The sequence below is a fragment of the Emys orbicularis genome, chromosome 11 (assembly GCF_028017835.1).
Source record: "Emys orbicularis isolate rEmyOrb1 chromosome 11, rEmyOrb1.hap1, whole genome shotgun sequence".
Classification (NCBI taxonomy): domain Eukaryota; kingdom Metazoa; phylum Chordata; order Testudines; family Emydidae; genus Emys; species Emys orbicularis.
Window position 1 is genome coordinate 20,569,080 of NC_088693.1, and position 14,230 is coordinate 20,583,309.

The following is a 14,230-nucleotide window of genomic DNA, read 5'->3' on the forward strand; positions in this document are numbered from 1 at the left end:
CACCACTTCAAACCAAAACAGAGACAAAGACAGTAGTAAAGTTTACATGTGAACGGTAAACAAGCTAAGTACACTTCAGTAATATACACCAGATTACATTTAGCACTGGTAATAACAGCTATTCCTCAGGACCACATTGGAGTGCTGCAGATTTATTTGCTACACAGTCTGCATCTTACTAGGAGCAATGCTTGATTTGCAAGATCACTAAGATGTGTATTACAATACCAGGACCTTTGAACACATAGCAAGAGAGGCACATACCATGTTATTGATAAACAAGTACTTTACTAAACCTACCTTCTGCACAATAGCCCATGCATCCTTGAGTAGGTTGCAAAAGATAAACAAAGAATTCTCCACAGTTTCTAACTGAGATAGGTATCCGGAACAAACAACAGTCTTTGGTGCTTCCAAAGAAGAATTGCCAGGTAGCACAAGCCATTAGCTGCTTTTCCCCCCCAGGAAGCGGGAGGGATTCAGATTTTAGTGAAAGCCACACTGGAGCTTGTGTGCCACATTTATTCATCTGAGGATAAACATACAAGAAATAATTTTTAGCAACCTACAATATATTCATTCAGAGCTTGTGTTAGCATTTTGTGTATAATCATTTAAAAACAGGATTATCAAATCATTCAAAACAGGAATTCACAAAAAATTGGGACACTAATTTGGATTTCATTGAGAGGGAAGATGAGTTTAGATAGGGATCATCTCTGTGTATGTTTACTTGAAAGAGAATGGTAGTGTTTTAAATGGAGTCAGAAAAGAGGGTTCTCTGGTTTGCTAAATTCATTTTGTGCTGCATATGCTGCCCATGCCAGCCGACATGCCACCCCCAACGTAAAAGGCAGGATGGGCATACTGAGGGAGGGCTGTCGGGTGTATCGGGGAAGATAGAGCAGAACTCTACTATGTCTCCTCCCCCCACTGCCATAAGTTGTGGACTGACCTTATACAGCAGCAGAAGTTGCTGCTGCTCTAACTTCTGCTGGCTCCCTGCAGCCTCCATTGTGCCTGAGTTCTTTCCTTGTGGTTGAAGGGTTGTTTGTATACAGTATAAAGTGTCTTACTTGCATTTCTTGTGTATTGACTTTGAGCTTTCTATGTGTCGTTTGAGTACATTAACTAGGACCCGAAAACATGAATATGGCCAAGTACAAAACATATGTTGTAATAGGGCACTAGGTTTTGGGGATGAGGGGCACATGCACACATCACAGTATTCCTGTTAAGCTCCTTTAAAAGCAAGAGCTGTAGTTACAAGCACATGACTGAGCAAGCATGTGACATACAGAAAGTCAGTCATAAGATTTCTTTCCTCTTAGGCAGAGGCAGCAGACAAAAGAGATCTAGAATCAGGGAAGCCCTAGGGTGGGTTGTTCTGTAATAGTCAGGAAGGGAACCTAAAAGGTAAGTGGTGTCCTCCCCCACTCCCAGCTGGTAGGATCTGGAAAGGCTTCAGGAGGTTGGAATCCAGTTGTTTGAATTCTGTGATGTTGTGTTTTTGGAAACAGAGCAAGTTCTGAAAACAAGGATGTGAAGAGACCTGTAGCTGGGACTGTATATTTCCATTCTCCCACTGGTGAGTCTTCACACTTGCCTACATATGTTTTACAAATGACAAACATAAAAGGGAGTCCAGGTCTTTCAACCATCTCAAAGATGTAGACATTCCCACAGAGGACTGATGTCCATGTATGGTCTATGTAACTGATCTCTTTCTAGCATTCCTATCACCACAAAATATAGGTGCAAACTGAACTGTATTGATGATCACATTTCTTATTAACAGCTTACATTTTTATGCCACTCTTTATCCCAAAGGATCCACAAGCACTTTACAAACTATACAGTCAAGGTCATGTAAATGTTATTGACTTGCAGGGGGAGTGTGATCTTTTTTCTCTATTAGATTTTGGATAGGAAGGGAAGAAAAAACATTTCATATTGAAACAGAAGAGGTAATTTAGGTAGGCAGTATATACTCACATATATTTGCATTTCCTGGGACATTGGGTTCGATATTGGTGCACTTGCGAAAAATGCCATGAGATCTCTAATGAGACAAGGTCAGGAACTCAATTTTATATCTCATCAAAAGGATATTATGTGACGACATTGGCTTGGTGTTGACTCAGGGTGAAAAGTGGCCCCTACAGAATGCCATATTATACCCAGCTGAGCCTTAATCTTTTTGTGAGGTTCGTGAGGCCTGAAACTGCTTATCTTAAGCAATCCAATGAGCTCACAGCCAAAACTAGCATTGTCTCAGCCTGTCAGCAGAATAAAATCTTAAAATATGAATGTGAAGATTTGTGTTGTCTAGATGTTTCAAATTACTACCAAATGGTATTTTTAAAATAATTCATCGGTTATAGTCTGTGCAAGTGAGAGTTTCTTTTTACTTTGTATTTCCCAAGTCAGGGATGGTGAACAATTCTACGTTAATCTGAGAGTTATATGAATTTCCATGCAAAGTGAAACTGGTCATTTGGGGCTTTATACCAGGGTTGAAACATGATGTTTAGAAAGTCATTTTCCACTGATGCAGATTTTCTAGTTCCTGCTTAAGCAAAAACAGCTCTTTTGGAGCAAAAGTGGAATTTATGCATGACAGTATGGTGAGCTCTGAGGTCAAAGGATAAATTATGCTCACTCCAATACATTTCTGCCTACTGAATCTTAACTGGCAGTCACACACCCAAGAAGATATAGCCAGGGAAAGGTAGTTCTTCATGAGTGCTGGAAGAAAAATGGTTAGGAAAAAAATGGCCTTCTATATGGCATGGTCTCATTTTCCTTTGGTTCCAGTTATTATCATCATGCTTCAGACAACAAAGTTGTAAAAGAAAGGTACTTATTTTTAGTTCTGAGTAATGCAAAAGGAGAGTATGGTGTTTTACAGAAATATAGAAGCCTGGAAGGAGGAGTTTACAGTCTAGTGTCCCTGATTCTGCAAGCAGGCAGACCCCTGTGCCCATGTAGATCCCCCTTGAAGTCAATGGGGCTCACAGTTGCAGGAGGACACCAACAGGGAGCAGCTTGCCGGATCAAGACATAAGTTAGGACGGAATACAGACAAAGGAAGAAGGGGAATGGGTGTTAACTAAAATGCTTTAACTTGGGGTTTTAGGTTAGCACATTGCTTTTTAAAAATTCATTTCTCATTTATTAATTTGCTTAAGTGCCAGCTGTGTTTTCTGCACTGTACAAAACATAGATATTAGGAAAGTCTGGAGAGCTTATGGCTTAAATGGTGATATTTAATCTAAAATTACTTTGATTTTTTGATATATTTCTGAGCAGGCAGTGCTAATGACCAAGAGGAAGGAATGATCAACTTAAACTAGGATTCAGGGGAGAAGTCAGATGTCCACTACAACAAAGAAGAAAGGAACAATTCAGGGAAAAGGGCAGATGTCTGCGGCTCAACAATACTCCCTACTTCATACTCACTTCATGACCTTGCTAAGACACTTAGGCACATAAATACCTTTGGGGATCTGGGCCTCAGGTCTTGATCTTCCTCTTACTCATGCAAGCCATTGACTTCAATGATATTACTAATGTGATGAAAGGTGGTGGGTCTGGGCCTTTAGATTTTCTTTGCCTAAGTTTAAAATGGATGCAATTATTTATCTACCTCACAAGTGCTGAGATACCACAGAGATAAGTACACTGTAAGAACTAGCATAGACTAGACAAAGCTGTTGTGAAGTTTAAAGAATATTCTAAAGCTATTATATTATTTATATTGTAAAGATCCTGAATAAACGGTGCTAGATAAGGAGTTCAAAGTACTACTATAAGCCTAAAGTCTGTCTCAGGAAAAGTATTATCTCTGTGAAGTCTCTAAGGACTCTATAGTAACGTGTTTTCAATTACAACATGAGGGCATGGACAATGAACTGTGGCCCACTATAAAAAAAGAGTGTAAGAAGAACAAGCCGAAACCTGTAAACCTACAGCTTAGTGGAATGCAAAATGGGAACAGCATGCATAGCAGCAGTTTTCCCTCCTCTTTATATATTGTTTTACCTCAGCAGCAGCCATACAACCTATTAGGAGCCCATCGCCAGGATCTTCAGTCATCCCCTGAGGTAAACTCATGACCAACTAACATGTCGAGTTTGCACTTACTCTAGCTTGTCAAATAATGAGGACTGTTTGGAGGATAGGAAGGATGCTGTTGCAGAAAGTATTCACAACACTGAAAACACTGATCATATAGGGTTACTACAAACTACAGTGTTGCTACGGTTTACTTACTGTGTTGTTGCTGAAAAATACTATTGATCTTTTTATGATAAATAGATAATTTAACTCAGATAAATATTGATGTGTCAAGTGATAGTGATACATACATACAATATACTAAGTTTAGGTCAGATTCTAGTGATTTTCATAGAATATGTTGTTTAAATACATTAGAATGAATTATTTGAAGATCTGCCATATAAATTCATTTTTACATGTTCAAGTATAACTGGCCACAATATGTCACTGGTGCTCCACTATGGAAGGATAGTCTTGTGGTTAAGGCACTGGCCTGGCTCAGTTTTTTGGCAGTCTGACCTTGGGCAAGTCATTTAATCTTCGTGCGCCTTGGTTTCTCATCTGTAAAATGGGGATAATGGTACTTCCCTACTTTCTGCTGGTATTAAGAGGATAAATTCATTAATGTGGCACTCAAATATTGCATTGATGGCAGCCATATAGATAAGTAGACAGTTGCCAACAGTATTCTGGATGTTTTTTTAAAAAAAGATGAAATGTGATCCAAATAGAAAAGGAGTTTGTCTCCACAACTCACTTGTGGGAAAATCAAACACCCAGATTATAAAATAGCATCTTCTTTTTCTATCTCTTTCTTTACTATAGCTTTGTGAATAAAATTAATTCTCAAGAACGTGTGGGAGCTACAACACTAACCTAAGCAAGTTATCATGTGAGTAAGCTTTTTGATATAGCACAATTCTGTCTTGCAACACCCCTGAGCTTCTCCTGAGTGGAGACTGGCAGTCAAACCCAACTGAGCTAAATGCTTTGCTATTTTTGTGATGTGCACAAATTGGGAACTGGGATGAAACTATAGACTCATTTTACACATGATCAAAGCCAGAATTCAAGAAGACTGGTTAATCTAACAAACTGTGACTGGATCGTTCATCTGGGCAGAGTAAGGCCCAGAGTTAGACCAAACTCCAACTTCAGGTACCTAAGTCCAAAATGTAGGCACCACTGAAATCCTCAAAACCCCCGCTCAGCTGCTGCCTAACTCTAGAGGCACCTACATTTTCACTATAAAATTCCCCTACACACCTAAGTTTCTGCTTCTGGACATTGACTTGAGGCGCACACTGCTTCAATCTAGGGTCCCAGATGCCTATCTCATGCAGTGAAGATTGGCATTCTATTCTCACTTTCTGGCCCAATGCATATATTTGTACACAGGGGCACTCCTTCAACAAGTGAGATTCTCACACCGGAATAGTCCAGCGGGTAGGCCATGTTACCTGGGAGATGGAAAACCTAAGGTCAAATCCCTTCTCCTCATCAAAGGGGCAGGGGGAATTGAACTAGGGTCTCCCACATCCCAGATGAGTACCCTAACCACTGACCTAAAGGTTATAAGAAAGACTACTGCCTCTGCTTTCCTTTCCCCACCCCCAGTTGTTTTGTGTGGCATTAGGTATGCTCTGAGAGTGCCTGTCAGACCAGGCCCAACAGGAAAGAGAGAAAAGGAATGCCTACTTTGAGGAGGCTGCCAGGGCTTAGGTATGAAATAGGTGCTAGCCATCAATGTGCATGCCTTGTGGCAGAAAGGTAGGTGCCTTGGTTACTTTAATGTCAGAAATGAGGGACTTTACACTTCTCCAGAGTCAGGCAGGAGCTGAGTGGGGGTTTTGAGGATCTCAGTGACACCTAAATGTTAGACTTAGGTGCCCAAGTACTTTTGTGGATCTGGGGCTTACAGCTTTAGGCCCCAATCCTGCAATATAAGGGAGGCTTCTTCCATCTCCCCACTCTCCTGCTGATTCGTATGGAGTTAGGCATGTGCCACCACTGTTCTTGCAAGAAACAGCGTAGGCACCTCACTACAACCTGGACTTACGTGTCGATGGCCATGAGAGGGGTTGAGCTTAGGACAAAACACTCACAAAGTTGGCATCTGCTATTGGCTAGCTTAGGTGGCTCCTTGTCTAGTGTTTTATGGATCTCATTCTTAGGTATCTATCTCGTTCCATGCACTGTATAGAGAGTTTAGGTGCCTAACTCAGGGTTTATAGATTCCATGGGGTGGTTATAGCTGGAAAATCCCCAGCTGCCCTGTTAGGAGCTAGGGGTGAAGATTACTGTGAGTTTACTGGAATCTTCTCAGTTGTCTATATAATTTTCAGTAATGTACTAGACAATGAGCCCAGAACAGGTGTATTTTTGATTAATATCTCCATAGTAGATCACCTGCATTTGATTAATCAACTTTCAAAGATTTACTGGGGCTTGCAGCGATTAAACTTAATGCAATAAATTATTGGAGTAAACCACATTGGTATAACCCCCAATTTACATCAGTGCAATACATCTGCATTAGGGGTTTTGCAGTGGTGCAATTTACATCAATGAAAACTTCTCTAATGCAGCCAGAAAGCTTGGAGTATGTCAACAATAACCTCCCAAAATGATACCGTTGGGAAGAGGTAACACAGTCAACCAAATCCACTGAAGGTCTTGATGTCATGGACTTCAATGGGAGTTAGTGCTCAGCACCTCTTGATTTTTCAGCTCAATAACAATGTTTAGCACTTTACCAACATTATCTAATTAATTGTCCCCTGCTTCTATGAGGTAAATAAGTATTATTAAATAGTTTTAATTCATAATTAGGCACCCACTAATCTTTTAAATTACTCAGTTCAAAAATCCTAAATAAAAAAAAAGTAAATTAACTTCCGCATTTCCAATAACAATGGAATGCACCTTTACTTTTGCTTCATCCAGTGGTGTCTCTTTCCATTTACTAGCAGTTTGGACAATCGACTGCTCTGGTTTATAAAGAACCTAGCAATGTCCAATCACTGCCCAAAGAAGTTAAGTTTGATTGGTTCTGTCACTTGGGGAATGGATTGAAAGTATGCTATTAAAAATAAGTGGTGCCATGTGTGAGAAACACATTTTGTATTTAGTTAGAGATAGGTGGCTCTTTGGTACACAATTGCATGGTGGTTACATCATTGTGATATTGCATCTATTATCCACAAAAACTTTGCTTTGGCTTTGCTTTCAGATGTTCTTTCATAGTAATTTTTAGTAAATAAATGTACCTATTTCAATCTGAGGCACCATAAAATCAGTTTAATATTCAGGGCCACCAGTATTTATTACTTAATCCTGTATTTAAGCATTTGCTTTTATACAATACAGGTGAAAATTCTGGTTTATGAAAGAGGCTTTGTGTATTCCTGAGAAACGAACATGAAGGACGAAACCTCTGGTTCACATCTGTCATTATGAAACAGTATTGGTATCTGAGGTTGGTGTGTGTGCAAGAAAGAGAGAATTAGGAAATAATACACAGATTTTTAAAAATTGTAATCCAGGGAGGGGTTGGATTAACAAAACAAAAGAAAAAATAGAGAATAACTGAGCAATTGCATTTTTATTTTCTTCACAAAATCTACTATAAAGGGCTAATCAGGAGAGGGTGGGACTTCAAATGAATCTGAGAACAAACAGAAACCCCATTTTGGTTTTATTTCACACCAGTGAGTAATGCTTATGCGTAATTTTAGGAGTTACTTTGTGATGCAGAAACCTAATCACAGAGGAAATATTTTCAGCCTTGTGTGAGGAAAGCTCTCCAATTTCTGTATTAGAATTTAAAATGTCTCTAAAGGTGGTGAATATTTTGCCAAATTCTGGAATGGCTTTGTATGCTGATTTAGAAGATGGAAATTCTAAAAAAAAACCAATTCTGAAAGTAATATTAAATGACTAACAAAAAAAGGAATTGAAGGCTGCCTGTAACAGGGTGCTTGCCCTTTAGCCAACCTGTGATTACAGAATTAGCCACACTTGGGAGAGATCAGGGTGATTGCCCCATAAGAACAGCAAAAGGCTGCAATGAAAGGGAGAATTCTCAGTAGTTAGACACTGCTAGTGTAACATAGGTGCCTAATTGGGAGATATCTCTTTAAGAGATCTATTGAGGGTGGGTGGGTAGAAGTGAGTTGTTGTTAGGCAGGTGCACAATTAGCACTCCACATCTGGAAGTTTCTGGAATTGGGTGTGATAGTTTTGGGTATGCTCAATAGGTTCCCTGTAACTGGACTCAAACTCCATGAGGGCAAGCAGTCAGGGCAGCTGCTTTACAAAAGGCCGTGCATGGGCTGGGAGAAGCTGAACCCAGGAGCAAAAAGCAGGCTGTTTTCCCTAACTCTAAAGCATTTTGCAGCAGAGTTTAAAAAAAAAAAATCTATATACTTAACTGAGTGGTTGGTTAATCAGCTGACTGGCTAACAGTGATTTCAGCAGAGGAAGTCTGCATGGATTCTAGTTTAAGATTCCTACAAGCAAGTGGAGGGAAGATGTTGGTTTTGACTCAGCAGACTGTATAGATTTGGTAGTCTCTAAGGTGCCACAAGTACTCCTGTTCTTTTTGCAAAGACTCTAAGACTCAACCTCAGCTTTTGGGAACTCTGAGTTTCTTCTCACTGTGTTTCTGTGCAGACTGACCTGCTTAGCTTTAATTTGTTTTCTTTATTTATGTTTATGTATAACGGTGAAGATAATCTATGTGGATGATAAAGTAGCCATGTTATGTTATAAAAATTGTTATTATTATTTATGTTTCTTTATCATAAGATTTTATAAAGTCGGTACTTAAGAATTAAGTTCCTTTTGTTCCTTTGACCCTGTAATCCTTACTGAAAATCCTTAGGGTATGTCTACACTACCCGCCAGATCAGCGGGCAGCGATCGATCCAGCGGGGGTCGATTTATCGCGTCCATAAATCGACCCCTGAGCGCTCTCCCGTCGACTCCTTTACTCCACCACCATGAGAGGCACAGGCGGAGTCAATGGGGGAGCGGCAGCAGTCGACTCACCACGGTGAAGACACCACGGTAAGTCCATCTAAGTACATCGACTTCAGCTATGTTATTCACGTAGCTGAAGTTGCATAACTTAGATTGATTCACCCCCCCCCCCAGTGTAAACCAGGCCTTAGAGACTGAATTTTGGGTGTTCAGCTGCTTTTCTATGAGAGTTGGGGGGGGGGGTTTAGGCACTGGAGAAGTGAATGAAGTGAACTCTAACCCACCCAAAGGAATGAGCAGGATCTAACAGAGAATCAAGACTGAGGGTAGATCTACAGTTAACATGGTGCATCGGCGCAGCTGCGCTGCGGCGGTGGTTAAGTGAAGACACTCCTACACTGACATGAGAGCTTCTCCTGTCAGCATAGTTAATCCACCTTCCCGAGAGATGTTAGCTGTGTTGACAGGAGAAGCTCTCCTGTTGACATAGCGCTGTCTACACTGGGGGTTAGGTCTGTATAGCTACGTCGCTCAGGGGTACCCCTGAGTGATGTAGTTATACCGATATAGATCTGTAGTGTAGCCCTGGCCTGAGACTCAAGCCAGGTAAGATCTCGGAGTGGTTTGCCAAAGCAGGAAAGGCCCCAAGCAGGAAGGCCTGGGAGGACGAAGAGACTTTTGGATGTGTGGACTTTTGGATGACCGTGAAAACTTTATTTGGAGTGTTTATTAATGTAATAAAGCACAACCTGAGAAGGGATGGGAATGGACAAAATTGTTTTTGAGTTTCTTGAACAGTCCAAGAGGGGAAACTTAGGCAGACTGCTGGTAGTGTGATCCTACACCATGAGGGGGCACATGGGAGGCAGACAACCAGTTGTGCTGCCCATCACATATGGCTGAGGAAGATTCTACACATTTCATGGAAAGACAAAATAATAAATGTGAGAGTAAGGGAAATGACAGAGCAGGACGTTAGAAAATATCATCAGAGAAAGAAGGTTCAGGTGGTTGGGAGACATGATAAGCAAGCACTGAACAGGATACCCAAGAGAAGAATGAGAAAGTGAGGAAGGCCAAGGAAGAACTGGTGGAAAACAGTGACAGAGGATATTGAATGTGCTACCGTCATCTCGGAAGAAGTGTCACAGCTAGTGGGTGACTGTAATCAGTGGAGGAACTGGACTGCCTGATGTGTCAGCAGCACAGGAGGATCTAAGGTAGGAATTTGGGTATGATTATGACTAGACATTGCCAGTAGTCTCTTAAAGGAAATGTGACATAAACCCCAACACTGAACTTTCCCAAACCATCAGGACAGATAAGATGGTTGAACTGGTGCTGGTATATTGATAGAAACCGCTGACCGACAAGATATTCTGACTAGGAATCATTTGGAAAGATCTGGACATCAATGACCCTGCTGGTCTAAGCCAGTTTAAGGGACTACAATAGTGGAGATAGTCCATTAACAATACATATGAGTCCTTGTGCTGAAGAAATCTGGCTTCCTTTTACCACATAGAATGTATGTTAGTGGTGGTGATTCTAAATGTTGTGTCTTCTTTGTTTATAATAACTCTAAGCTGCAAACATTAGGGCTCTTTTGAGAAGCAATGACTGACTAATGTGTGGTGTATCAAAAGTATTGTTACTGGCCCCAGACGCAGTCATCATTTGGAGAATCAAATTGTTAGTTTATACTTTTCCTAATGGTTGCAGAGTACAATCTATGTTCTTTTTTTCCTATGGGTAAATGGGCAGGAGAAGCCACAATTCTGACTGCATGTGATGGGTCTCAGTGTTCATTGTGGGCTAGTGTTGCAAGGTTTGCTAGTCAAATGTCATTCATGTTGCTTTCCTTGTGTTTTCATCACACATTAGTCATGTTCATTGCTTCTCAAAACAGCCTATAATTCACGAATTGCTCTTCTAGTGGGATATAATGTCTGTGTTTATTGAGGATCATCCATAATGTTAGCAGGTGATGCTCTATTATCTTTGTTTTGTATTTGTTCCTTTCTGGTGGCTTGCTTGCATACACTTTTTATAATTTTTATTAGGAAGTCTGTTTCATTATCCCATTTATGCTTTCCCTTTATTCTTCTACATTAGGCCTGTTCTTTCTTTCTTTCTTTCTTTCTTTCTTTCTTTCTTTCTTTCTTTCTTTCTTTCTTTCTTTCTTTTTGTTTGCTTGTTTTAATTTTCTAGGATCTTTTAATTTTGATGCTACTTTAGTTCTTTCTGTGAAGGTCATTTTGTCACAATTGGCACTGACAATTGCTCTCTGCATTCCTCCCCCCTCCCCAGTACTATGGAGTAATTCTAGGAGTGGTGAATGCCTCTCTTCCTTTGTGGTCTTTTCCCTTGTGAAGTGAATTTGGCAGTACTTTCAGAAGGAACTGTTGCGTGCATCTGTTAGCATCAGCCTGGACACTTTGGGGCACAGATATTTGCAAGTTTGGGTTGTGTGCCTGCTTGAATTGGCTGTTGGGAGGCAACTCAGCATTGCGCCTCAGCAAAGGCTGAGAGCACATGCTGGGGTGTCTGTAATTGGTTAGCACCCTCAGAGAACACAGAGGGAAAGGAAACACAGAGGTAACAAGGTCAGTATCACCCTTTATCCCCTAGGGAATTTCAAGAGGCAGTGTCTAAATTGGAAAGCTGTTTCAATCAAAAGTATTTTGCTACTGGAGGAATGAGTTTGTGGGCAGCACCTGGGTCTAAGGAATGCTGGACCAGGGATATACTCCACATTTTAATTCCTCTACATAGGGGAGTTTTCACTTTTATTTTTTTGCTTTTTCAGTTTGTCAACTTACTTCATTTGTTTAATTAGTAAGCAAGAGACAATGTCAGATTTGCTGTTCTTAGTATCAATACTGAAGTTATATATGACTCGTGAGTGTCAGGGCTGAAATCTGCAGCTTTCTCCCCTACTGTAAGTTTATTTTTTTCCCTAAATATGCCTGAGTTGCTTGGTTTTGATATCCCCTGACCAAGATTTTTCTATATGGCCATGGAACAATATTCAGAAATGGCTACACCCACATTAATGTTTATAGAAACATTCAGTAAGACTTTCCAAAGAGCTGTACAAATATCTCCCAGTTAAGCACCTAAATAAATAACCAGATTTTTAAAAGAGCTCAGCCTCCCATTATGCACCTAAATGATGAGTTCAGGTTTCCCAGTGGGCCCATTGTTCTCATATGCTTAAGTGCTTTAATGAGGCAAGCCCTCGATTTCTTTGTTGTAGTTTAAATCCCATCTGAGTTCAATTGAACTGCATGAGATAAAACCTGAATTCATGCCTAATATTGCTTAGAATTAGTGAGTTCATTGTATCAATTGATAAACAGCTAATTGTTTCCACCTGATATCACCTTGGTGCTTGTCACATTTATATAGTACAAGGCAGTGCTTATTATGATATCAACAGGAATGTCTGAATGATGCTCTTAGCTCTCTATAGCGATCTTTTACTAGAACATGGATCATATTTGAGTACTTTTTTCCTTCTATCTGTTTAGAATTTTGTCCCTGCCTTGTTAATTAAAATCAGCTCACTACAGCCAGTGATTGAAATATCCAATAATAACTGCTTATTAATGGGTGGAAGCTGAGCTGTTATTAATACAAATTATTTTGTTCCAGAGGTTCTGCTCAAATTAAATGGAAAATCAAATTAAATGGTGATTTAATTAAGTGGAATAGAATGTAGAGGACAAGAATTAGAAGGTGAAGATCTAAAAGAAGCACATTCTTCCAGTGGTGACATATAACAGGTATAATCCTTCATAAACAGGATGAAACAGGTATTTTCTACCATTCAGATAATACTTAAGAAACCAATGGTAAGAATGATGTTACAAGTTAAGAAACTAAACAAGTGATAAAACCCTACAAACTTGAATAAAGGAGTCGAAGTTGGGGAGGCTAAAGAAACAAAGGATGTATTGCTAAAGGTACATTGCGGAGATGAGTACTCCCAAATACTGAAAATTACTGAATTGTAAAGACAAGATATATTATAGAATAATTGCACATATACAGAACAGCCTGAATAAACAAAATATGACTTTTAAAACAATTTCTTCCATGATGGACTAACAGAAGCAAATGTATATTTTATAATTAAATGTATATAGTATATATAATCCTAGGAACGCCATAAAAGCGACAAGTATGATTTAACATTCCATATAATGTAAAATTATGGAAATAACTTTTATTTGTCTTGACTAAGCATGCACGGTTAGCCGTTGCTCTTACTGTGAATATATAATGTTGTTTTCTAACTTCATAAATGTTTTGTATGTAGCGTGGTATATAATATTTTTAAAAAGGGACTTTAAATTGAATTTTTCATCTTCAAAGTGCTTTACAATCATCAATTAATATATTCTTCTACAGAATAGACTCTTTGTTTGATAATGCGTTGGACATCATTTTAATCTCATACAGTGGTCCTCAGTACACTATTGGTATTTGATAAGGATACAATGGAGTTAATCTGGCAGAGCACCCATTGTACAGAAGGTCTGAATTTGGCCCATAAATTCTGTTTTCTAGGTTTCAAAATTGTACATATTAACTCCACCTGAAAATGAATATCAATTTTCTTATCCTTTTCTAGAGAGTCACATGTGAAACAACTAGCTTTTTTTTTTTTGCTAGAAAGCAACTAACCCATTTATGAGACTAAGTAATACACTGTGGCAACAATACTAATTAAAAACATTTGCATCTTGTTTCTCTCTGTCATTTGTCACTTACACTTTTTTTCAACTGATATAACTCCATTGCCTTCATGTGGAATTACTCTTGATTTACACTTGTGTAAATGCAAACAGAATCAGGCCCTTTGAATTCATTCCAGTAGTGTGGAGTCCAGAATTACTTGGAATAGACTAACCTCTAAGAAGTACTTTTGGGGGAATGATGACCATACAAACTGTGAGGGCAAAATCCTCCTGTCAGTTAAATCCACACAACCCCATTATAACCTTTCGGTTACCTGCTGTTAGAGTTTTACTAGGATTGTCAAGTCTCCAGGATTGTCCCGGAGTTTCCACGAATTAAAGATTAATCTTTAATTAAAGATTATGTCATGATGAAACCTCCAGGAATACGTCCAATCAAAATTGGCAACCCTAGGTTTTACAGATGTGACAGAAAGGAG

General features: G+C 39.4%; 1 protein-coding gene across 1 annotated transcript in view; it reads right to left on the minus strand.

Moving 5' to 3' along the window:
* LOC135885737 (von Willebrand factor D and EGF domain-containing protein-like) overlaps positions 1–14,230 on the minus strand; it is a 253,396-nt gene that overhangs the window by 176,025 nt on the left and 63,141 nt on the right. The window contains exon 3 of the mRNA XM_065413644.1: positions 301–529. Coding sequence (XP_065269716.1) covers positions 301–529 — 229 coding nt within the window. The remainder of the gene's footprint in view (positions 1–300; positions 530–14,230) is intronic.